The following is a 26,383-nucleotide window of genomic DNA, read 5'->3' as shown; positions in this document are numbered from 1 at the left end:
TTATTTAGTTCTATCTCTTTTTTTTGATATAAATATACAAAAATATTGATTAAATTGATTAAAATTTCTGAATTAAGAAGATCAAAAAGAATGTTCTAATAAATTATCACACGCTCCTCATTTTATTGACGTCATATTGAGGTAAATTTTAATTGTTCATAATCATGAGAAAATTTAGCAACATATATCATATGATGAAATAATTACATAATTAGACGTTACGATAGTAATCTTCCCACAAAATGATCGTTTATAGTTAAACACACTGTATTATTTATGATTATCATGAATAAGAGAATGCTTTGTATGTGAAGTATGTGAAATATGTCATTTACTGTATGTAATTACAGTACATGTGGGAAAATACTCTTTTGTTATGGACAAATTATAATATAGTTATTTTTTGACTATATTTAATTAATTGAATCACGAAGTAGTTATTTTAAAGACTTCAATTTCCTCCGGAACAAAATTAATATTTAGGTATGGACTTCCAACATTATTAATGTTACCATCATAATAGCCATTATTATTAAAATATATTTGATCACTATTCATATAAAATACGTTACCAAAGTTAAATCCCTGATTGTAATCCTCGTATATTGCATAATTATTATAGCCATTATTTACACGACTTATTTTCATGTTTTGAATATCTCTGCCATTTTCAAAAGAAAATATAAAACTTTCAGTTGTATTACACCATTGTCCACCGTAACCCATAAATCCAAGTGGATTGTAACCTCCATAAATCTTTGCTGATTGTTGATGTTTGACTAATACTAAACATGGACCTTGATTATTACATTTAGTTCGAAATGTGTTAGTATTAACCCCATCCTGGCTACTACGATAAAGAGGATCAAAATTGTACTTGTGTGATAATTCTTTTTCATTTCTTCTTTCGATCCAGCCAGCAATTATACCGGCAAGATTTAGTTTAATAAGCTTTGATTCAATTCGGACCTTAGCATTTCGTGGCGGTAAAATAGTGGCTTCTGGTAAAGTATTTTTATAATAGAATTCAGTAATATCTTCATAAATATATTCAGGGATAACAGCTTTATAGGGACGAACTTTATCATAAAAATCAGCAGGAGAAATTTCCACAAATCGAATTAGAGGAATAAAATGACTTAACGTTCTTTTTAACGCTTTATAATTACTGTCGCTCCATTTAGCTCTATCGTTATTCTTACTTCCTAAGCCAGGAGTTTGTTCGATACCCCATTTAATCAAATGATCCCAAGCAACAGCTTCTTCAATTTGTAAATCGTCACGTTTAAGTAATTCATACACAATATCCCTATCAAGAGATGGAAAATTTTCTGAAGTAATAAATGGTTTTGGGTCTGCACAGATAGATTTAATACAATGATCCTGCAATTTTTTACAATTAGATAATTTGAAAATTGTATGAAGAACAAGAACATAATTTTGTTTAACCCAGACTGATTGTTTTTCAATTAAATGATCTTGAACGTGATCAAATAATTTTCCGAGTTGAAGTTCATCTGATGCAACCAAAACTCCAAGAATATCTTCGCCTGGTTGTTTAGATAAATCTACTTCACCCGTATAAATGTACCTTTTTATAATTGTAATAAAAAGTATTAATTATACCAAAATGACTTTATTAAAAATAAGAAAACTTCAACTACGTACTTGAGAATTAATTCGAAAGAATTAGGGTTAATATTTGGTTTTTTAAATTCAATAATGTCATTTCTTTTAGAATTATCAGTCTTCCTTTTAGAAGACCTACCCGAAAGTGTAGAAAGTGCATTCTTGAAATAAGGTGAACGAGCTCTCAAGATATTTGAATGGATACGAAATTCTTTCATATTATGATTTTCTCCAACTTGAATAATTACATTATAATCATCTGAATTATTTAACATTAACGAAAGATCTTGTGCAAGATCGTCGTGAAATTTTGTATCCATTTTTTTTTTTAAATTTTTTATTTTTTTTGAAAAAAAATTATTGTGCAAGTTTTTAAGAACAAGTCGCTTAAATAGATTATTGATTATATACATAACATAATCAAAGTTAAAACGTTTCAAGAAATTATCACACGCCATTCGTTTTTTTAATGTCAAAATGAGTTCATTTGATTAATAATTTAAAAATAGACATGGGAAATTTTCTTCTTTAAAAATAAACACAGCAGCATATGATCGAGAGAAAAAAGAAAGAAATCGATTAAGTACGATATTTTTTTTTTCACTTAATTTATTCCTTAAATAGATGAGAAGGATTTCTAATTTGTGCTGATAATGCCACACCTGATCTAATTATAAAGTTTAGTATTTGTTTATATTCGGGATTCACATTAGCAGTTCTTGACAAAATCTTTTCATTAGGATTTAACTTTATTAATATGATCAAAAAAGTTTAATTTCATAAAATCTAATTATGGAAATACTTTTATGAATGATTATATTCACACTTTATTCCATTTATTAAATTCTTGATCTTGTTCTAATCACCATTTAATTTAAACCATTCCAAAATTCAATCTCATTTAAATTCAAATAATCACGCTTTAAAAGAATTTCAATAAAGGTACTTTAATAAATCCATGAATAATTCATTATTATAAACCTACAGTATATACAGTATAATATTAACTAGTTCTTTATTTTAAAAAATTATTTACTATTTTCTTTTAGTTAGTTCCCAAAATAGTTTCACATTTAAACAATGAGAGATGTAATGAATGAAATAATCAAAAAAGGAAACTGCATAAAAAAAAATGTAGGTTCAAAAACTTTTTTTTTTTATCGTAAAGCAGTAAAGCGTGTTATTGTGTTTAACGTTAATGGGAATTTTTACAATATAAATTATTTACACAATAGTTACTTTAAATATGATTTTGATTTTTTCCGGATAATCGTTGAAATTATGGCGTTTAAGGGCGGTTAAATTTTTCTCAGGAAAAAAACTTCTTTGGAATGAAAAATAATATCGATATAGGCACAGAATTTCAAAAAAAAAAAAATATAAGTTTTAAAATGTATTTTTTGATTTTAATACAATTTGTTATAGAATTTCTTAACATTCTAAGAATTCCTTAAAATTTCATGGATTTAATTTTCCGTATTTTTCCAATAGATCAACAGAAGTTTCTTTTTTCAATTATGGAATTTAGAATTTGATGTAACGCATCAACTAAAAGTTTCTAAATTATATCAATATTGTACTTGCTAAATGAAAGAAAAATAATGAAAATTCTTTCAATCTGACTCCAAAATTAAAGTCGTCGAGGTCTCTGTCTTGACATATTTTCCTAAAACTCGAATCAAAAATAAATATCAAAATATATATATATATATTTTTTTAAATAAATAGAAGAGATTTTTTTATTTTTTTTTAAAAAAAAAGGATCCTTAAATCCTAAATATATATCCCCCTTCGGATATACACGTTCTATTATTATGTTAAAGAATGCGAAAAAAATGTATCTTACCCTAAACTAAACATCGAATATAATAGCGCGGCAGGCCATGATTGGGATCTCCGTAAAACTCGGGACTTTTGACGTTATACAATTGTTTCATCATTGGTCATACGATCAAGTAAACAAAAATGCAGCGATCATTGCTTTTAAGTAGCTCCTAATTAAACGCCGAATATGTTTTCTTTTGTAATCATGAATTTCAAATTTAAGAAACTTAAATTCAAAAATTTTATACCCAAGAAATTTAAGAAAGTCAAGAAATCCCAAATGATAATACAAAGTCATCTCAAGAGAACAGAATAAGTGAGGGATATATAGGTCAATGTATAGAATGTACTTATAATGAAAGTTACAAAGAACTGAGTCAATCATGTCAAGCTAAATATTTTAGAGAAAGTTCTACAAATTGGACCACTGAAGAAAGGGATGATTTTATTCAAAGAATGCAACTTAAACCTAAAGGTCGATGTATACAATGTTCTTATTATGAAAAAGATAGAGAATTATGTCAACCTTGTCAAATAAATTATTTAAAAGAAATTTTAAAAACTGGACCAGTGGGGATAAAAAAATTGATGATTTCATTCAAAAAGTACAAATTAATGAACCAGGTTTTATAATATTTGAATGGATACCATACGATCAATTTTATGATATTAAAGAAATAGAAAAAGGTGGTTTCGCTACAGTATGTTCAGCAATGTGGAAGGATGGTCCATTACGTTATGATTATAAAAACAAGAAATGGAAAAGATCAGTTGATGATATAATTGCTTTAAAATTTTTACATAACTCGAAAGATTTATCTAACAAATTTGTGACTAACGAATTTCAGAATGAGGTATGAAATTTCTCTGTGAATTTATTTTTATTTTTATTTTTATTTTTTTTATTTATATATATATTTTTATTTGGTAGATTATAGTATATTCAAATAAGTATAGTAGTAATATTATTAAAAAATATGGAATATCCCAAAATTCTGATACAAAAGATTATATTATGGTTCTTCAATATGCATCAGGTGGAAATGTTAACAATTACATGATTAAAAATCGTGAATTTTTAATTGGAAAAATATAGTACGAACATTAATTGATATTAATGATGCTCTTAAAGAAATACATGAGAAACGGTTGGTTCATCGTGATCTTCATACGGGAAATATATTAATTAATGATATAACGCCACATATTTCAGACATGGGATTATGTGGAGAAGCTAATAATACAGATCATACAAAAATTTATGGAGTTATGCCACCTTATGTAGCTCCTGAAGTATTAGTAGGAAAGCCTTATACTAAAGCAGCGGATATATATAGCTTTGGTATGATTATGTATTTTCTAGCAACTAGGAGACAACCTTTTGACAACTGTGCGCATGATAGAGATCTAGCACTAAGTATAATATGCTGTGGAAAAAGACCTGAAATAGATGAGTTAGAAGCACCAAAATGTTATATTAACTTGATGAAAAAGTGTTGGGATGCAGATCCAATCAATAGATCCAATCCTAGAAATATCTGAATTATTAGATTTATAAGTGGAATAGAAGAATCAGATTATGAAATGAAAAAGGAATTCGAAAAAATGGAAGAATATAGAAAAGCAAATCTTTCATCTGTTAAAAATAACCCATCAACTACTCATCCACAAGCTATTTATACATCTCGACTACTTAATTCTTATACAAAAGATATTCCTGATGTAAAGTTTAGCGATAGTTCCGCAATCGCACAATTTCTGCAACATGAATTAAATGAATCAAATTAATAATTTGATGATATAAAATTATAACATTGAATCTGAAGTATATTACATATTTTAATAAAGAGTGAGATAATCGTCAAAATTATATCTTGTTTCGCATATTTTTTGAAGGCTGGTTCGTCTGTTACTAATTCTGCAATATAAATTATTGAACGATGGGAATGTATTTACAAGATTTTCCTTATCATCATGTAACCATAAAATCGCACTTGCGATATATTTATATTATTTAAATAATTTAATTCAATTTAGGTTTCAACGCTCTCGTGTACAAAGAGCTATTTTTACAATTAGACCAAAGAGCTCTTTTATTTTTCATGTTTTTAATGTTCATCTATTAATTTCTCAAAAGATATGAATTTTAAACGTAAAATACTTGGTTAAATCTTTGGACTATGCTTCAATAGAGCTAGAGCTTGATGAGAGGTGGTAAATATTTAACTGGTCATGCGCGCCATCCTCGTGGGTCTCTTGAAGGAGGAGGAGATACCTATTATGGAAGGGGAGAGGGTAGTCTAGTCAACACGAATGAACTACTCGAAAAGGAAAAAAAAAATAAAAAACAAAAAAGGTCTTTCATGTGTCGAAGATACATAGGCCAACCCTCATCCGGGAAGGCCAGTCTCTCCATAAAAGCAGCTCCAGCGCTTAAGCGATCAACGCTTTGGTATATGTCATGAGGGGGTACTCCCCGAGGGGTCCTCTATCGTATCCTCACGCCTGGCTTCCGCGCTTTTGCTTATTGCTACCACTAATTAGTCTCTTTTTTACATTATACTACACTAGAGCTATGCACTAAAGATTTCAAACTATTTACAATTTTAAGCATACCTTACTATTATTTGACGTCACCTTGTTCGTTTAGTAAAATCTTCCATAAATATTTTAACTAATTAATTTGTTGAATCAACGTCTACCAATGTATGTTCTCGTACTATATAGCATTATCTACACAAAGAAGGATTTTGTGGCCGAGTTGGTGGAATTTTATTATATGGAGTGACAAGTCGCGGTTTGAAGTGTTTGAAGGAGATGGCCGTGATTATGTTTGGAGGAAACCCGAAGAAAAATATAATGTTGATTGTTTAGTTCCAACCTTTAAATCAGACCGTAAGGGTGACATGGTTTGAGGATATTTCAGTTCATTTGGTATGATTTGGTATGGGACCTCTAGTTCAAGTTCATGGTAGAGAGAACGCAAATGATTATATTAATGTCTTAAATAACCACTTATTACCTTATTTACAATCAAAATAATTATATATTTCAAGATGATAACGCTCAAATTCATCGTGCAAGATCAACTTTGCGTTGGATTTCAGATAATAATATTGATCAACTTCCCTGGCCCCGATTTAAACCCAATTAAAAATATTTGGGATGAATTAGAGCGTCACATTCGTAGGCCAAAAAACGAGGTTGAATTATTCAATTTGTTGGAGGAAGAGTGGTTTGTCGAAGGTACGAGCAGACGTGTCCAAGCTGTAGTTAAGGCCAAAGGGCGTCCTACCAGATATTAATAAATGTAAATGAAAGTTTATTACGGGTTTTCAATAAAAAAAATTTAAACATAAGTAAGTTGTTGAGAAATTTCAAATCAAAAACTCATAAAAAACTGATTATTACAATGTTCGTAAAATTTTCCCATGACCCGTGTCGGGGAGTGTACATAGGCCTATCCAGGAAGGCCAGTTTTCCATAAAAGCCAGCGACAACGCTTTAGTTTATGTAAAGAAGAGGACTTTCTGAGGGGTCCTCTATCGTATCCTCACAACTGGTTGCTAGTTGCCACCGCTTATTAAATAATAAATAAAAAAAGTCTTTCATAGTATATGTCAAGAGGGAGACTTTTCGAAGGGTCTTCTATCGTATTTCTCGCGCGCGCCTGGCCTTTACACTTTGCATAATTCAAGTTATTCAAAAACCTCTTGAGAGAAATAGAAAAAAAGAAACTAGATTCTAAAAAAAAAAAGTTGCGATTAAATAGAATCAAAAGTTTCTGAGTATGAATTACAATAGTAACCATCATGTGGATTGTAGCGCGGCGCGAACTTACCTAGCGTCACCTAGAAAAAATGGTAGCCGGATAGGTTTGCTAGCTACACGTGATTCGGAAACTGATTTCCGGTTAGCTTATTAATTTTTATTATAACGTAGTAAAAAAAAAAACTTCGATAAATAATTGAATAAATTAATACAGTAAATATTTAAAGTTTTTTAAGAAAATTGCTGAAATTTTATTTATTTGCTATTATTATTTTATTTATTCCCAAAACATTGTATTTTTGTTAAAGTTTTTCCATGTTTTTTCTAATGTTTTAATATCTTTTCCAACAATCTGAAATTTTTGCAAAACATTTTTTAACCATAGATGTCGTTTTAGTTTGTTATATGATTCTTTTAACAATTCTTTAGCCTAAAAAAATTATTTTGACATTAGTAAAGATTAAAAATGCATCTGTATATGAAATTTATATGTAGTATTAACATGCCTTGGTCGTTGATGTAACATTTTATGAGAATATTTAACTTTGATTAAGTCCAGTTTTGATAATATTTCTATATTTATAGTAGATGTGTCTCTTTGTTTATCTAATATAGGATGCTTTACTTGCCATTTTCCAAGTTCAATTCGACAATTGCAATAATATAATATATGATGAGAGTCTTTTTATTCCAATAAACCCATGAATAGCCATCACCTTCCGAAATAAGTGTTATAATTAAATATCAAGATCAAGATTTACTCCACATTATCACCATAATATTCATTAGTATCATTTAGAGAAATTAAAGGTTGTATATAGTTTCATAATATCTGAATAATTAATTATTAAATCAGATTGTTCAGTATTTTTTTAAACGAGCAATTTTTAAGTTTATCTCGGCAGTGCAAACATTTTTTTAAAGCAACACCTTTATCATTTAGAAGATTTTCATAGCTTTGACGAAATGACATCCTTTATAAGTTCTATTTTCCTGCTTTGACATTAGTGAAATAAGAAAGATAAGAAAGGGTTTAAAGTGACGTATATTATGAAAAGATAAAAAGGTAAAAAATTGATTTATAATCGATTTGTAATTAATGTAACCGGAAATCAGTTTCCGAATCACGTGTAGCTAGCAAACCTATCCGGCTACCATTTTTTCTAGGTGACGCTAGGTAAGTTCGCGGCGCGAGACTGAACTTTGTAAAAGCTTGATTTTACCGATCAGTATTTAAAGTCGAGAACTATAAGATTGACTGTATATACTATAATTTATTTAATTTAACGTATTTTTATTATAATTATCATATAAATTATTTTTACTATAAACTAATAATATATTTATTATTATATAGGGGTGTTACAAATTGCAAATGAGTTCTGGAGTTCGGAGATTTCTCCATATAAGCAAACTCAGTAAGCTTTAGGTAACATAAGTAAATATCACCGAACTGCAGCCACTGATGATCACGCTTATGTTGATTAAACTAGTATATGAAAAAATATCAATAATAATTATGTAATTGTAGTTTATTTATAGCTTAATAAAAAAATATCAGCGCAGTGAAAAAAGCATAATATGTAGTATTTTACTGTAAAATTTAATATATGTTGATATTTAATCCAAATAACGTAACGCGTCAAAAATATCACTAAAGTAATTTATTTGTACTCCTATTAGCTGTATAATAAATAATTTATATTTATATCAGGATTGATCTTAAACATAGTTAAATAATTTTCTGAGAATAATAAGTTCACACGAAGTAAATGAGAGTTTCTAATTTAAAAAATTACGTACTTTAGTACTTTATCGAAGGAATTAACGTTAAAATCATATCTTTTAAATCCAATTTCACTTCACTTAAAAATATACTTTCTTTTATTTACGATCTATCCGAAAACGCAATCTTGAAATAGGGAGAACGAGCTCTTAAAATATTTGAATGTATGTGAAATTGTGAAATTCTTTCATATTATGATTTTCAATTACTTGATTAGTTAGTTACATTATTTAACATTAATGAAAGATCTTACGTAAAATTTAAAACCATATTTTTAATTTTTTTTTCGAAAATACATATATTATTAATTTATGTCAAACTGATAATATAAAATATCGGTTACGGTACGTTTCGCCGAAACCCATTTCTCCGAGACCATTTTGCCGTATGGAAATTTCACTGAAGGGATATTTCATCGAATGGGCGTTTCATCGAATAGACATTTCGCCGAATCCTTTTCCCCTTCATCGAAGGACATTTTACCGAAAATGGTATAATTCCTTAATCATTAACAATTTGATACAGAGAAAATAAAAAATGTCTCGAAAAATTGATGAGTATGATGAATTTGTTAAGTAAAATTAATTTCCTTTAATAAAAAAAATATATATATACAAACGCGACTTATAATGTACAAATAATTTGTTTTTCTTTAAAAATGAAAATTCCATATATTCGACGAAGTGTCCCGGCGAGATTATTTCGGTGAAATGTACTTCAGTAAAATGTCCATTCGGGGAAATGGCATTCAGCAAAATGGCACTTCGGTGAAACATCCCTTCGGCGAAATTGCTTCGGCGAAATGGGTTCAGTGAAAATGTGAAATGGACTTCGGCGAAAAGTCCGGATACTTAAAATAACATGGGAAAGTTTTCTTCTTATCGCTGTTTTCAATTTGGTGCGATCATAGCGTAACACCACTAAAAATAATCAATTTTTAAAAATTTGTGAATAATACCCGTGATTTTTTTAAATAATCATCTAGAAAAGGGTTGATTACCTATGATTACCGGGGGAAATCATGGAAAATTCCCAATTATTTGAGTAGTTTACTTATAAAAAACTGTTATTGTTACACAAAGTTAAAAAACTTGCGTATAAGTAAACTACTCGAAAAATTGAGATTTTTCTATAATTTCCACTGGTATTCACAGGTTATCAACTATTTTCTAAATGATTTTTTAGAAAAATCATGGGTATTCACAAAATTTCGATAATCATATTTTAGGAGTGCTAGCTGTGATCGCACTAAATTGAAAACAGCAATAATATACCGTATGATCGAGAGAAAATTACATAATTAAACGAACAAAATGAAATCGATTAAGATGTTTTGCGCCAATTAATTTCTTAATCTTGGAAGGACTTTCTAATTTATGACAGAATTTTGTTTACTATTACTATCGCCATTACATTTAAAGAGACTTTTTTTTAATAAGAAATAAGCCATTTTTTATTGCTTAATTAAGAAATTTAATAATAAATTATTTAAACTAGTTAGCCTCACCATCATCACTTCTTTTAGAATTCCTTTTAATATGAATTTTCTTGACAAGTTTACGACGCAACAAAGAAACCTCTATATATCTGCGTTCAAGTATTTCACTACTACTGATGCGAGTAACTGGTCTCTCAAGAATTACACGACATATGTAAGGGGAATTGCGAAGCAATACCATTGCTCTAAAAAAGTACTTTTAGAATTTTATCAATTTAGTTTGTCTGAATGTCTTTTGAAGTCCTTAATTGACCAGACAACATTCAACATTAAGCATGTTGAGTTAGTTAAGTATTTTATTATTATTTGAGAAGTTTTCACTATCATATATGATGATATAGAGAGTTTGTGTGGCAATGAGTGGTGGTTTGCTCGTCTTGTGATTGCTTTAGCACCTGTGATGTATACTGTTGGCATCTTGTGTTTGCTTTATAACAACTTTCGATGATATGCTGTTTGCACTTATAGTTTGCTTTAGCAGTATATCTATGTTGGCACCTTGTGGCTTGTGGTTGTTTATAGCATATTACAATGGTATATTGTTTGCACTTGTGGTTTGCTTCAGCAGTATACTGTTGGCGCCTATGTTGGCACCTTGTGGCATGTGGTTGGTTTATAACACCTTGCGGTAGTATACTGTTTGCACTTGTGGTTTGCTTAGCAGTATACTGTGGCACCTATGTTGGCACCTTGCATTGTGGCTTGTGGTTGTTTTATAGCATATTACAATGGTATACTGTTTTCATTTGCGCATTTGCGGTTTGCTTAACAGTATACTGTTGGCACATGTGGTTGCTTTGTAGCACCTTGCGGTAGTATACAGCTTTCACACATGGTTGCTTTAGCGGTATATTGTTGGCATCTCTGTATATATATATATATATATATACTTTGTGGTCGCTTTATAGCACCTTGCGATGGTATACTGTTGCACCATGTAGTTGCTTTAGTACATCCGAATTTTCTGGTTGAGGTCTACCAATTTTGAATGAGAAATTGGTTATGTATCTTCCTCATAACAGTTAATTCATAGAGTAAATACACTTCATCTTTCTACTGAAGGACGCACATTGATATATAATAAATACTATTTATAAATGTTATGATACTAATATTATGATAGTTTTTTTTTTAGCATAATAATCAAAATTCTGATTGTACAAATGCAAAAAATTCAGACAATTTCAATTTATTTGATATTACGGTGCGATTAAGTTTTTATTGATTATTTAATCTAATGAAGAAATTAATCATTTATTACTTTTGATTTAGGATGATGAGATTAGTTCTTATCCATGGAAAATCAATAATAGTGATATGCACGAACGCGTTAAAAAATGTTTAAGAGATATAGATATAACAAACATCAACTATGATGAACCGATTCGTTCATCAATTATTGATACTGACAATCCACCCACTTGGATTAAAAATGAATTTTCTGATGATGAGTGGAAGGTCATATCTAGTAATGACAACTGTCATTATAAAAAATTCATTAGAAGAAGTGAAAGATTTTTTTCCAATTCAGAGGGATCTGCGATAAAAAATCACTTGTAAGTATTGAAAGGGGCAAAACTATAACTGGTAAAAAAAATTTTAACCAATTAAATTTGATAACATTTTAGTAAATGGATAAGAAAGATGAAAGATTACAAGTACTATAATAATGAAATTAATGAAGGAACCTGGCAGATTGATGCCATTTCAATTCCACTTAAGTATTCATCAACCCTATAAAAACGAAATGTGTTGAATTTGTTTTATATTTGTGCTCATGTGTAATAAATATCTAAAAAAGCACCATTTTATCCGATTTATGTCTTATTACAAAAAAACAAAAATTAAACAAAATGGTGCTTTTTTAGACATTTATTACACATGAGCACGAATTTAAAATAAATTTAACACATTTCGTTTTTATAGGGCAAGATCACTCACAGATGTTTTATTATTAATGTAAATTAAACCAAATATTTAAGTTATAAATCCATTATTAATCTTAAATAAAATAAACTATTTAATAACTTTTATATGATTAAATGATTTGTCATAGGCCCGAAAAATCAAGTAAAGCATCTAGTGAACGTAAAAACTCCGTGATTTCCAATTCTAGCTCCGAAAACTTTTATAAGGAAAATGAGAAGCCGATAAAGAAAAAACGGAAGAGGAACGATGAGTTTATTCCAAGGGTAATAATTACCTTAAATGTTTTGACACCTTAATAATATAATTTTTAGCAACTATAGAAAGAAACGTACATAATTTGACTAAAATTTTTTTCGTCGTTTATCATATACTGTATATTATAGAAAAGAAAGAAAATAGGGAGAAAACCAGACCTCATGATTATGTCTAAAACCAGGTTATTCCAAAAAAAGCTAGAATTTTTTGTGGGAGAGGTATCAAATTCTCCTTGGAAAGAGAAAAGCGATAAAACCAATAAAGGTGTGACTTAAATTTAAATTGTTAAATTTCTGGCTACTATAGAATGATTTAAAGAAACTGCATCATTTAATAGATCGTAAGAAATTAATTCGAATGCTTAAAGATATCTACGATCACATAGCTAAGACATTTTTCAGTAAATATTTATATCTTAATATTAATTCTTTTAAGAATTTGGAGATATATGGTATCCAAATAACGGGTGATTTTCAAGCTTAATATTTTTTTTAAAAAATAATTGGTATATTTCATCTCTAATAAAAATTAATACACTTTCTTGAGGGTTTAAGATGAAAATTTTTTGTTTTGACAAACCTGGGTTTGGTCTCTATCGAGTAAGAAAAGTTGACGAGATTACAATCCCTGTAAATATTAAAGATGATTTTATTGATCGAACTTTTGAAGGGTTGATGGTATGTACAAAAAAATTTTAATTAATTGATGCAGTATACAGTAATTAAAGTTAAATCAAGTACAGTATTCTGTTAATCAGACAAAGGTATACGTAAATAATATCAAAACAACCATAAGTTCACAAAGAAAGGGAGCAAAGAACTTGCAATGGGAGAAATCATTACCAAAAACTATGAACTCTCCATAGTTCTAGGATTAGAAATCAGATTTGTTAAGCGTCATTTATTTTTATTTAACCATCCATATTGTGATTTGTGAAATTTTATTTGTAGTTTTATAGAATTATATAGTTATAATGTACAGTAATAGGTCTTGATTTTATATAAAAAACTTGAGAGACTCCCAGTTTGACAACGACAGTAGCAAGAGTTAAGAAGACATTAAGGACGTTCTTCAAGCACCTCAAATGATCGGCAAAAAAAATAAGTTTCGGAGTTTCGAGTTTTCTAAAACAACAAGCGAGCTAAAAATCTTCAAAACTCTCAATCATCATTTCAATTTATTTAATTTATTTTATTTTTAGTATAACAAAATGAGTTCTCAGCAAGATTTTTCAATATAGAAAAATCATTACTTTACTTTTAATGCAAGAAATTTTAAAATAAATAATAGAGAATTTGATACAAATATGGATTGCTTTTTAACTTTTATTCATCATAATTCATAAAAAAATCCATTGCTTTAAATTTATGAATTTATATCAAACTATAAAAAAAGTAAGCTCAAACTTATAATTCTATTGGAAACATTGTTTCGCACAATGACATCAACTATCTGATCAAATTGAAGAAGATGCTCGAGAACGACCTGAGGCGATTTATTCCTCTCATTCGATACTCATAAATGAGTTCCATAAATTTTTTTTGATAAAGTTCGCCCATTTAAGGATCATTCCTAATATTATTTATGAAGAATTTATGAAATTTCATACGAAAGGTACTTTACCAACAAATACTTTTGCTACCATGACTTGGAGCGATACATATTGAATTAGATCGGAACGTGCTTATATAATAACTAAAATATTTTCGCAATAAAAAGAATTTGCAATATGAATTCATCCTTCTTTACCGCAATAGTCGAGATAGTTTTAATTTTAGCGCTTATAGTGCATTTCGTAATAGGTGCAGAAACCAAGGAAGCAGGGTCCAATTGTTAATAATATTCAATATCCAATAATTTTGATACGCAATATTCAACTGAAATTTATGGAAAATATAATTCACATTATTGTGCAAACTGCAAACAATTTCATATTTTCTTTTTTTGCTATTAAAAATATCGGAATTATAATGGTAAGTATCCCTATAAAAATTTTATCCGTTATTTCTGTAAAAACTCCGTAAAAATGAGCCTTTTCCGGATCCATTCACGGAAAATGTAAATAAATATGAGCCTTTTAACGAAAAAAGACGGAATATAAAAAATGGATCAACTTTTTTTTACAGGGTATGATAATAAATTTAATCTATGTAGTACTCTTCATATGAATGATTATTAACAAATCCACCTATAATGATAATAATATAGTTCAAGTATGACAAATTTTATTTCTAAAGAAATTGTGTAAATACTTGTAAATACTCTAATTTAGACGATATCTGTATTAGCGTTAGGATTAGGTTAAAATTATCGTTTATCGTTGTCACATCCGTCACTGTGATTATCTGGCGCAATACTGCTAATAATATATTACATATTACATTTGTCAATATTCACACGGAGAAGTCGATAATTTAATTATTAAGGGTTAGGTTTTTTTTTCGAGGAAAAAGGTACTAGATTTTAGTTAAGTGGAGAATTTTTGCCTAGTTTCGCGTACGTTTCCGCAATCGGAAATTAATTAGGCTTTACTTTTTCTAATGTATTACTTTTCTGATTTTTACAATTTTTATGTAATTTTTTGTAATTGAAGATTTTATGCTTAACCCAAAAACAAGAGAAAATACTAAGAAAATTAAAAAAAAAATATTTAAAAAAACATTATTAATTAGTAATAGGCACCGATATAGTTATAGAATTACATAATTAGTTTAAAATACTTTTAGATTAGTTATAGTCATCTTAGACTAGACTGGTGGTTATCGATATGTATTTATCGTTACCTCTAGGTATTTTAAAAAATTATTATGTAATCTATTTGATTATGAATAAATTAATAAAATGCGTTACTAATTAAAAAAAAACTCATTATTGAAAAATAATTTGGGAGTCAAAAAAAAAACTAAGTCCCTCAGATAAATATAAACAGTGAAAACGTGATGAATATTTTAAGTCACGTGGGGTAGAAATTTGTTAATATTGATTATAAAATTGATACATCCGTATACGGATTCTTTATTATCAAGCAATTTTTATGTCAATTTCTTAGTAAAAAAACTTGGTATAAAATTATTTGTCGATATACTGTTGTACAATATGAGATTGACATTGTGTGACGTTCGTCATTATTTAACTTGGTTAAGTTTGCGCCACCGCTCCCCTTTTTCCACAAAAATTTTTTTTTTTTAATAAATGGCTGCAAAATTTCATTCAGGCCTCTCACGGGACCTTTTATTAATGTTATATAATGCGGATGATCGTAATGTTATCATTCGTGTAGGAAAAAATCATAATGTAAAAGAATTTCGGGCACATTCAAATATTTTGAGATTTCGTTCAGCTTATTTCAAAAGTGCGTTATCGTCTAAATGGATTGGTAAAAAGAATGAGAATGGTACAATTAAGTTCGAAAAGCCAAATATTAATCCCAATATTTTCGAAATAATTCTCAAGTAAGTCAAATTTATTTATTTATTTATTTTTTTTACATACGTAATGTACATATATTTTTAATTAATAATAATTTATTTTTTTTTTTAATTTTTTTTTTTACCTCAAAAAAAAAGATATATTTATACGGGAGAAGTAGATTTAACTGTGAATTCTGGGGAAGTTAATCTTGAATTGTTAATTTCATCTGACGAATTGCTCCTTGAAGAATTATTTAATTATGTACAAGATTATTTAATTGAAAAACAAATAACTTGGGTTCAACAAAATTTTGTTCTTATTTTAAAATCTGTGTATAAACTTATTAATTGTAAAAAATTACTTGGTTATTGTCTTGGATTAATCTGTGTACATCCACTACCATTTTTCTTTTCTAATAATTTCGTATCATTAGATACTGAAATTCTCCATGAACTTCTTAAACGGGATGACTTACAGGTTGAAGAAATTACCGTCTGGGATTCTTTGATTAAATGGGGTATCAAGAAAGCAGGATTGAAGGATAAACCTCAGAATGAGTGGACTGACAAAAATCGTGAGGATTTAAAGAATACAATGAATGGAATCGTTCCTCTAATTCGATTTACATACATTAATTCTAAAGATTTTTTTGATAAAATCCGTCCATATAAAGATATTATACCTGATAATATTTATGAAGATATGATGGAATTTTATTTAAAAAATACCTTGCCAAAATCAATGATTTTAACACCACGAATTGGAACGAACCATATTGAATCAACAATTGTAAAACCAAAACTTGCTTCAGCGATTATTAAATATATCGAAGAGAAATCTAAATCTCGTAATTACAATAATTACAATTACATGTATCAACGTAGTGAGAATAATCAGAATAACCACAAATATAAATTTGATCTTTTATATCGTAGTAGTCGCGATTATATTAGTTCAGATAATTTTAAAAATAATTGTTATCGTCAACTTCCATGTTTAGTTTTAGTCAGTGTTCATTCTTCACCAAAAATATTCGGAGGTTACAGTCCTATCGGAGTTTATTTTTGTAATGGTAGTCAATGGCATTACACATGCGATAGTTTTATCTTCTCCTTTGAGAATGATGGAGATATTGAAAATATGAAGATAAGTAGAGTAACATGTCCTAATTATGCTCTATATGAATTTTATGATTGCGCGTTCAATTTTGGTGGTGGATCCATGACTATGGATAATGACAAAAATTTACATCTTAACGATCAAGGGTATTATCAAAATTTTCAAGTGAATGCATCTTATGCTGTTAAAGAAGTGGAAGCTTTTAGGGTTGTTAAACAATAATCTTTTTAAGATATCTGTTATACTTATATATACATATTTTTTTTTTAAAAAATAAAAAAGCGATACAATAAATAATTATTAAGAAAATTTTGTTGTATGTACACTGTACAGTACATAATATGTTTTTCTAAATAAATACAATAATTTATTTATAATATTTTTAATAATTGAAAAATTTTTTTTTTTTTAATCGATTAATTGTACACTAAATACTTCTAATTGTTCAGCTTCAAAACATCTTTCATCGTTATTTAATATACAAAATTCATAATTAGATTTATCACAGATTCCAATTGTACCATCTAAAATTAAATCACCATTACCAAAATTTAATAATAAATTAAAATCCTTACAATCATAAATAGAATATTTACTATTTTCTAATATTCTACTAATTCTACTCTTTGATAAATTTAAATAATCATCAAAAGAAAAAATAAAACTATCATTAGAATGTATCCAAGAATTACTTATACACCAACCAATAGGATTATAACCTCCAATAATTTTATTTGAATCTTTAATCTTAATTATTACTATACAAGGACCATTATTATCACAATATTCATGAAATCTTATTGAATTAAAATCATTTAAAGAAGTTGTTCTAAATAATAATTTATAATCATATTGATTAATTTTTGTTATTAAATCATTATTTTCTAAATCTTTCTTATCAATCCAACTTGATAAAATATTCATATGTTTTGAATTAATTATTAAAGAATTAATATAACCTCTTCTTGGTATTGAAGGCATATTTACCTTTGTAGAAGTTCCTATAAGATAATATGACATAATATCTTCATATATTTCCATTGGAATCATCATTTTATAAGGTTTAATCTTTTCATAAAAATCGTCAGAACTTATTTCTCTAAATCTTATTCTATAAATTAAAGGATCCAAAATTTTCTTTAATGCTTCACGAATTTTCCATTTTGGTGATTTATGTTGTTGATTCATAATTTCTTTATTAATATTATTAATAAATTTATGATTTTTTTGATTTTCATCATCATCATTATCATCATAATTATTATTATTATTAATAAAAATACTAATAATATTATTATTATTATAATAATTAATATTAATATTATAATTATGAATTTTATGTAATTGATTCATACCCCATTCAATTAAAAAATCCCATAAATCAATTTCTTCAATATATAAATTATCTAAATCTAATATTAAATTTAAAATATTTTTTTTAAGATTTAAAGAATCTTTTGAAGAAAAAAATGATTTCGCTTCGAAACAAACCCTTTTTATACAATAATTTTGAATTTTTTTACAATTTTCTAATTTAAATACATTATTTAATACTTTAGAAAAATTTTCATGTATCCAATTCTTTTCATTATCTACTAAATATGATTGTGTAAATGATGTTGCTTCTGATAAATTTAATTTTGATGATGTGATCAAGAAAGAAAATATTTTTTCACTTGTAGCATTTGAAAAATCTATCATTCCTGTATATATATACCTAAGTAAAAAAAATATATATATATATTTTTAGTTATGTATTGTCAAAAGATTGTCGCGGATAAAAAAAATAAAAAATAAAATGTACTTACGTAATAATCATTTCGAAAATTTCCGGATCAATTTCCGATAACTCAAGACACATAATATTAAATTCATTAATAATCCTTCCTTGTGATAATAAAATCTTAAAATAATTTGAACGTGCATATAATATTATTGAATGTACTTTAAATTCTTTTTCATTAATCCTTATAATAATATCATAATTATAAGGATTTTTAAGTAATTTAGAAAATTCCGAAGAAAGACACGGTAACAATTCTAATTGCATATTATATAAATTTATATATAGAATTTTTTTTTTAAAAAAAAATAAAATATATATATTAAAGTTTAGCGTTTTTTTTTAAAAAAATGTGGAGAATATTTAAAAGGAGAGTAGCGTTATAAATTAGTACTTTTTGACTATCATTATTTCATTATTATATCAGAGTCTAAAGTCAAGTGTACATATAACTCTAAACCATAAGATGGATAAATTAAAATTCGGGATGTCGATCTTTTTTACTTTTTTTTTTTTTCTTCATTTTTTATTAGGATATTGTATTATATTTATGGTTATATTTATTATGTATATGGTTTAATTTCGTTTGGAAATATTGAATGCATTTACGCCAAAACACTTACCCGTACATACTTACGCCAACCCTGAATATCTGCGCCCGTTCCAAAAAAATTCATTACCCACTTTTTTTTTCATTTCATATTATTAACTGTTAATAAAAGTTTAGGTATTAAATAAAAAAAAAATTTTGTTAATGAAAAATTTATGCATAAAAAAAAAAATACTACGTAATGTAAATTGATAATGTGTAACACATATGACATATGTTTACGGTATTTTACGGTACGAGATCTTTCTATTTATTTGTTTTTGTTTAATAATAATAATAATAATTTATGCCGAATTTCTTTTATGAGAAACTTTTTTTTTCATATTTTTTTTTTCATTATTTTATTTATTTTTTTTTAATTTCTCTCAGGTATTGTTTAGAAAAAAATTTTATTATAAAATTCCCCCATATTTTCAAAAAATACGTTTTTTGTGATCATTCATGAACCAAATATGGTTAAATTGTGGTTTGAAATTTTACGATTGTTATGTTACACTGAATAAAATAAATAGTTTATTAAAACTACAATAGAATTCTTGAATTACTTTTTATAATAATATGATTGCATTATTCTATTATATGTTAGTATAAACGATATTAAATTGTAATGTTTAAAAAACGCCCCGTTTTTTCATTAAAAATCTACGCAGGAGTTAACATTAAGTGACGCAAAGATTTTTGATTCAAATTATATTGCGAATCCGTCGATCCGAGGTTGATCACTTGTTGATCACTTGATCAAAATTGTTGACGTATACTGTGTGTCACAGTCGTCAATTTATGAGATTTTATTATTATTATTATTTTATAGAAAATACCAGAATTTTTGAAGTGCTTGAAAAAAATAATTATCAGATCAACCGAAAATTGAGGCACGTATTACACGCGCCGCTAGCCTCGATTTTGCGCCAAAATAATGTGTGGAACTTTCCATTTTTGGATAATGCCAGGAAAAATTACGTAATTCCGGCCCTAAATAGATGTGTAGATCCTAATTAACACTAGCACTTGCCAACACTGATTCTTTGTTAGGACATGTTAGGACAACAAAAACATATTAATAATTGAAATTAACGAATCAATAAAGTATTATTTTGATACTTCACCTTAATTCTAACACAAGATTTTCGGTTTTTATGAGTTGAATCATTCGGTTAAACTAGTATAGATGGTCCAAAAAGGGTCCAGAGTTTATTACTGTAACGTTTTTCCAAGTCATTTATTTATAAACGATCCTCGGGAAAAGTTTGAAGATTAAAAATTGGGTATAAAAATGAAATTTATAGAAAGTCAAACAAAGCTTATTTATGATATTTATAGTTAATGCATTATCAAATGCGTCAAAGCGATAACGCTTTTATTTGGATGTGAGGCTATATCGGTCACAGGGCCTTTCGTTGATTAGCGAAAATGTGTTACTACGTATTTAATCATTCGGTTCTGTGACTGATATAGAATATTTGAGATCAAACAGAACGAATTTCCTTTTTTCGTAGACAAAGTGAAAGTTGTTTAATAATCCTTTGTTGAGATGATGTAAAAGTTAAAACCTTCGTCTACGTATTTGATTTTGATAAATCTTTCCGTACTTTAATAAATTAATTTTTTGTACCAGTTAAGGTTTGTTGTACGTTGTACGTCATCTTGTACGACCACCTTTTTGATTAAACCTTTCCTAATGTACATAACGAAATCACCAAAATTACAACCTATCAATTACTTTTTTGAACAAGTTGTATTTTGAATAAATGAAAATTTTCGTTTAGTAAATTTATGTTCATAGTTCTCGACAAGTGAGGTAAAAGCAGGTTATATCTGGAAAATGTTTGATTTTTCACAGTTGGAAAACCAAAATGAAAAATGTTTAGAATATTTTTTACGAATATTTAGTTTCATGCTTTTAGCTTTTTACACCGCAACCAAATCTTATAAACAATTTCCGCGTCAGTAAAAGACCAAATTTTTTATGAGAGTGGTATCTAAAGCTCGATTCAATATTTTAATGATAAGACATATGCACAACTACGCTACGCTTTGGACTATTAATATTTTACATACTATTATGAAAAAAAAACAGATAAAACAAAATTATGGGTATTACTAAATATCACCAGTTGTGACGGTCACCAGTGGTGAATTTATGATGTAATGCCGGCCAGTATTTACTAGATTTGGCTCAAAAGTATATCATAATGCTGGTATGGTGACCATCACCACTGGTGAATTTTAGTAACACCCGAAATTATTATGCAATTTATAAAAATTATAACGAAAATTTAATTATTTATAACTCAAATACATAATTATACAATAGTAATAGAAATAAATAAATAATAATATTTGCATATATAACAGATAACACGTACAATAAAAATATAACTATATTAAAATAATATAAAACAATACTGTAAGATATTATTACAACTTACGAAAAGATAAAAAAAAGTATAAAATTTACAGCTAAGAAAAAATGATAGTTTAATATATTCGTTAATGATAGAACAACTGGCTAAGATTTTTGTTGAGAAATTTTAACAGGATGAAATCAAAACAGAATTATATAAATGATATAATCAAATTCCATTCATAGCGTCCTTGGATAACTGGAACTGGTTTTAACATATTTTCCTATTTTAAATTAAATTAAAAAAAAAATAATGTAAGCAAATTATAAATAGCCAACGTCAACAAAGACAATATAAGATCCATTTAGTCAGACAAATATTTACCCAAATCGTCATGAATTTCAATGTTTGATTCCTCTATATTTCGCTTTCTCGAAGTTGCTGCTAGTGAACTACTATAAGTTGCATTTGGATGCAAAGCAATTAAATTTTAGAATTCAAATTCATAAATAACTAACCAAATCATAAAAATTTTAAACTACCTTTCAACGTCTATATCAAATTCTTGTTCTTCTGAAATGTAACTACTATAACCTAAAAAGTTTTAATGCATTTGATTAAAATTATTACGATTAATTTTTAGATTTTTTCTAAGACAATACCTTGTTTATTATAAGATGAAATACTTGAAGATGAATTATTCGATGAACATTTGGAAATGAAAAAGCTTAGTGGTTTACTTGTATAAATAGCTCTTGGATGAGGCTTTTTAGCAAACTTAGGACCAAGCTTTTGTGATTCTGTCAACTCTCTTCTTTTTAATTCAGCTTTATTAAATATATCGTTATGTTTATTTCTGAAAGACCAACTACCAAATGTACTACGAATCTTTTTTGCTGAGGGTCTCTTTTTGGGATCAGGATCCCAACAACTTTTCATTAAATTTGCATAACATTCTGGTGTATCTTCTGTAATTTCAGGTTGTTCTCCATCAAGGATTTTAAAAATCAGAATGATATCATGTTCAACATTAGCAAAAGGCTTACAACCTGTTGTAAGTTCCCACATAATCATACCCATACAATAAACATCAGTCTCTTTAGAAAATGTAGATCCCCTAAATATTTCAGGTGCAATATAAGGTATCACTCCATATATTTCATTATTTGACGATGTATTATCTGCAGGTTGTGATAGTCCTAGGTCTCCAATTAGCCATTGATATCTTTTTGTACTTGAAAAATCATATAATATGTTTCCACTATGAAAATCTCGATGTATATAATTTGCTTTATGAATAGTTTCAAGTCTAAAATAAAAATAATTAATAAATTAAATTATTAATAACAAGAATTATTTATTTTTGTCTAATAAATACTCTACCCTTCTGAAATTTGCCATAAAATAGCTAGTTTTTCTTTATTCCATGTAATATCTGCAAATTCCTTCTGTAACCAGTTATGTAAATCTCCTCCTGATGCATATTGCATAACTAACATATAATCGCTTAATTTTGGATCTTTTGTAACGCCATGAACTCTAATAATATGATGTTTAATTTCATAACAATATTGATTTGATTTTAACTAAAAGAAATTTCAATATCAAGGATTAAAATTAATTTATTTTATAAAATAAATAATACAAAGATTTGTAATACCTCATTTAAAAAATATCTGCTGGTATATTGAGAATTTTTGAATTTTTTTAAAATGACACTTTTTTGATCCTTGATTGCACAATATATGATACCAAATCCTCCTTTTGCTATTTCTTTAACATTTGTAAATTGAGAATATGATATCCACTCTATCAACTTTTCAGGTTGATCCATCAACTTTTTTGATTGATCCATCAACTGATCCTTCAACTTTTTTGATCGAAAATCTTCGTAGTTTTGAAACATAGAACGAATAGTTGAATCTATTTCTAATGGAAAATAATATTTGTCAATATTTTTTATTTTGTCCATAAACTCATCTACGTCTATAAACTTATCTACGCCTATAAACTCATCTGCATCAATAAACTCATCTACTTTCATATTAACGCAAAAATGCGTGTCAGAAAATAAGTTGAAGAGGAATTCATCTAATTCACAGTTTCCACTAAAAATATCCACAATAGATGTTCTATTGCATTTTCTACATAGAGATTGAATTGTAAGCCCAAAAATAAAATTTATTGTTAAACAATATCTACATTTAATATAATATATAAAACAATTCTCGCAATATTTTTGGGATTCTGATATAAGTGTTAAGGATTTGTCACAAGAATTACAATGAGATATGTGGGTAAATTTATATAATTTTTTATTTTCATTATTTTCATTCAAAATATTTGTGAAATCAGAAATGATAGTTAATACTCTTTTGCATTTTCTACATTGAGATTGAGTTGTTGATCCAAACATAATATTTGTTGTTAAACAATATCTACATCCAGTATAAAATATAAGACATTTCTTACAACATTTCTGACAGTCTGATGTAAGTGTTAAGGGTTTGTTGCAAGCATCGCAACAGGATATATTATGCCACCATGGTAAATAAATAATTGGAATAAGTTTTTTGGTCAAAGTTGATTCTATATATTCAGAAGAAATTAGATAACAATCTGAACATAACTTGAATTTAGACACAGAATTATAACTATCACTTCCTTGATATAATGATTTTTTACACAGTTTGCAATATTCTTCAATTTCGATCACACTATTGCATAAATTTTCATATGAAAAATCATTTAAAATAAAGGGATTAGGTATTTGTTTGAAACATAATACTTTCAAACAATTTCTGCAACATTCTTGAATAACTTGCGGTTCATCTGACCTAATTTCATGTTCACTACATTCTAAGTCCATTATATAATATGCATCCAAGTACATATTATTATCTGTTATATTAATAAGATAACATGATAAACAATTTTTGCAATATCTTCGATCATCATACAAAAGTGCTTTAGTGTATTCTTCTCCACAATGAATACAATTAGTATCATACCGATTAAATGAAATAAACCAAATTGGTATTGGACTAGATTTTAATTTTGGAGTTGGGTCAAAATCATTTGATATCTTTACAAGATCCATTTTATGTTATATCAAACGATAAAAAAAATTAGAAAGTTCATAACATATTTATAATTTTTTAATATGATAATACCAAAATGGAAATGGAACATCAATTGGATTAAAAATTCTTATCGTTATTAGAATTTTAGAATTCCACGCAGAAAGTAAAACTGGTATTCGAATCCTATGGTGAAACATTCTGTAACTTTGAAAAAGAATATTCTTCAATGAATGTTTGTTTCACTTATGACGCCCACTATAAACCGGTTATTAGAGGATCGCCAAATGTTAGCAAAAAACTTGTCCATTATAAAATTTCTATATTTATGGAAAAATATGGAATACTGTATATAACAAATTTTTTTCAGAGGGTAAACGCAAAAATTTTAATCTAATTGTAATTATGGCAAATTATGCATTAGTTAATATCATGTCGCTTCATAATGATAAGCGACTAAAATTTTTTTTATGTCGATGATTATCATACATCAGCGAAAAAGTTTAACATTATTAACAATTAATTATTTATTTTAATCATCTTTTAATTGCTAAAATGTTTCAATTTCTTTAATATTAAGGTAATTATGACTATATTCTATATTTAAATAGTTTCCATAATAATTACCATGAGAATTATTAGTTAAATCCTGAAGCACCACAATAAATAGCCAAAAAAAAATTTTACTTGACTTAATTTCATGCATATTTTAATATCTTCACTATTTTCAAATGAAAAAATAAAATTATTTTAGTAAAACAATAATTATTTCCAATTGAGCTATACGATTTCATTATCTATTATATGTAGTAGTAACGATAATTGTAATGTTTCGAACCGCTCGTTTTTCATTAAAATCTGCCCAGGAGTTAACATTAAATGACGCGACATTTTTGATTCAAACAAGTTTCCTTCCCTGGTTTTAAAAGCCATCAGAAAAATTTTCCTTTAATGAAAATCGTATAACGTAAGAAAAGCATGTGACCTTACGCTTCTTTCTAATGTTAATTTCAATATTCATGATTAAATTTTATTTAAATTTTAGACACATACCATTTACCTATAAAAGTTTTTTTACTATTCCTATTTATTTATAATAGAAATATTTCAATATTATTATATAATAATAGGAATTAGTATGAGTCATGTTTAACATTAGGAAAAATTTTTTATAATTATTTGTTTAAAAAATATAATGATTTGAAAATATACAGAACTTTACGTTCGAAATATAATTTTGTTTACGTCACAAATTATTTAAAGAATCGAAGATGTATGGTCATATTTTTTGAAGTTATAATAATTATCTTACTTCTAATATGCGCAGCAGGTTCTTATTATTA

At 27.1% G+C, this 26,383-nt stretch overlaps 6 protein-coding genes across 6 annotated transcripts; 3 read left to right on the top strand and 3 right to left on the bottom strand.

Annotated features, from left to right (window-relative positions):
• Positions 1 to 25: 25 nt before the first annotated feature.
• Positions 26 to 1,987, bottom strand: OCT59_005986 (uncharacterized protein). Its single transcript, XM_025322427.2, has 2 exons — positions 1,669 to 1,987; positions 26 to 1,591 (listed from the first exon to the last, which is right to left on the bottom strand). Exons 1-2 carry the CDS (start codon positions 1,947 to 1,949, stop codon positions 427 to 429), a joined length of 1,446 nt encoding a protein of 481 aa, XP_025166288.2. The 5' UTR covers positions 1,950 to 1,987; the 3' UTR covers positions 26 to 426.
• Positions 1,988 to 3,443: 1,456 nt separating this feature from the next.
• OCT59_005985 (uncharacterized protein) lies at positions 3,444 to 5,241 on the top strand (the record flags this gene model as incomplete). The annotated part of the gene is made up of 2 exons (XM_066140968.1): positions 3,444 to 3,466; positions 5,004 to 5,241. 2 exons carry the CDS (start codon positions 3,444 to 3,446, stop codon positions 5,239 to 5,241), a joined length of 261 nt encoding a protein of 86 aa, XP_065997805.1.
• Positions 5,242 to 11,425: 6,184 nt separating this feature from the next.
• Positions 11,426 to 12,248, top strand: OCT59_005984 (uncharacterized protein; the record flags this gene model as incomplete). Its single annotated transcript, XM_066140967.1, has 4 exons — positions 11,426 to 11,428; positions 11,644 to 11,712; positions 11,781 to 12,064; positions 12,137 to 12,248. 4 exons carry the CDS (start codon positions 11,426 to 11,428, stop codon positions 12,246 to 12,248), a joined length of 468 nt encoding a protein of 155 aa, XP_065997804.1.
• A 4,596-nt stretch (positions 12,249 to 16,844) lies between these two features.
• On the top strand, positions 16,845 to 17,444 carry OCT59_005983 (uncharacterized protein; the record flags this gene model as incomplete). The annotated part of the gene is made up of 1 exon (XM_025322425.2): positions 16,845 to 17,444. One exon carries the CDS (start codon positions 16,845 to 16,847, stop codon positions 17,442 to 17,444), a length of 600 nt encoding a protein of 199 aa, XP_025166284.2.
• Positions 17,445 to 17,630: 186 nt separating this feature from the next.
• Positions 17,631 to 19,272, bottom strand: OCT59_005982 (uncharacterized protein; the record flags this gene model as incomplete). Its single annotated transcript, XM_025322424.2, has 3 exons — positions 17,631 to 17,846; positions 18,210 to 18,939; positions 19,031 to 19,272. 3 exons carry the CDS (start codon positions 19,270 to 19,272, stop codon positions 17,631 to 17,633), a joined length of 1,188 nt encoding a protein of 395 aa, XP_025166283.2.
• A 3,052-nt stretch (positions 19,273 to 22,324) lies between these two features.
• Positions 22,325 to 25,060, bottom strand: OCT59_005981 (uncharacterized protein; the record flags this gene model as incomplete). The annotated part of the gene is made up of 6 exons (XM_066140966.1): positions 22,325 to 22,415; positions 22,503 to 22,554; positions 22,623 to 22,946; positions 23,196 to 23,269; positions 23,344 to 23,546; positions 23,621 to 25,060. The coding sequence occupies 6 exons, from the start codon at positions 25,058 to 25,060 to the stop codon at positions 22,325 to 22,327; spliced, it is 2,184 nt and encodes a 727-aa protein (XP_065997803.1).
• Positions 25,061 to 26,383: the final 1,323 nt, after the last annotated feature.

The sequence above is a fragment of the Rhizophagus irregularis genome, chromosome 14, assembly GCF_026210795.1.
Source record: "Rhizophagus irregularis chromosome 14, complete sequence".
In the NCBI taxonomy this organism is placed as follows: Eukaryota; Fungi; Glomeromycota; class Glomeromycetes; order Glomerales; family Glomeraceae; genus Rhizophagus; species Rhizophagus irregularis.
The sequence above is the reverse complement of the archived record's forward strand: the minus strand, read 5'-3'. Positions and strand labels throughout refer to the sequence as shown.

Coding starts and splice junctions, on each gene's coding strand:
- OCT59_005986 (XM_025322427.2), bottom strand. CDS start 1,949: ATGGATACAAAATTTCACGACGATCTTGCACAAGATCTTTCGTTAATG. Junction 1,592..1,668: donor TCTTTCGAATTAATTCTCAA/GTACGTAGTTGA, acceptor AATTATAAAAAG/GTACATTTATACGGGTGAAG.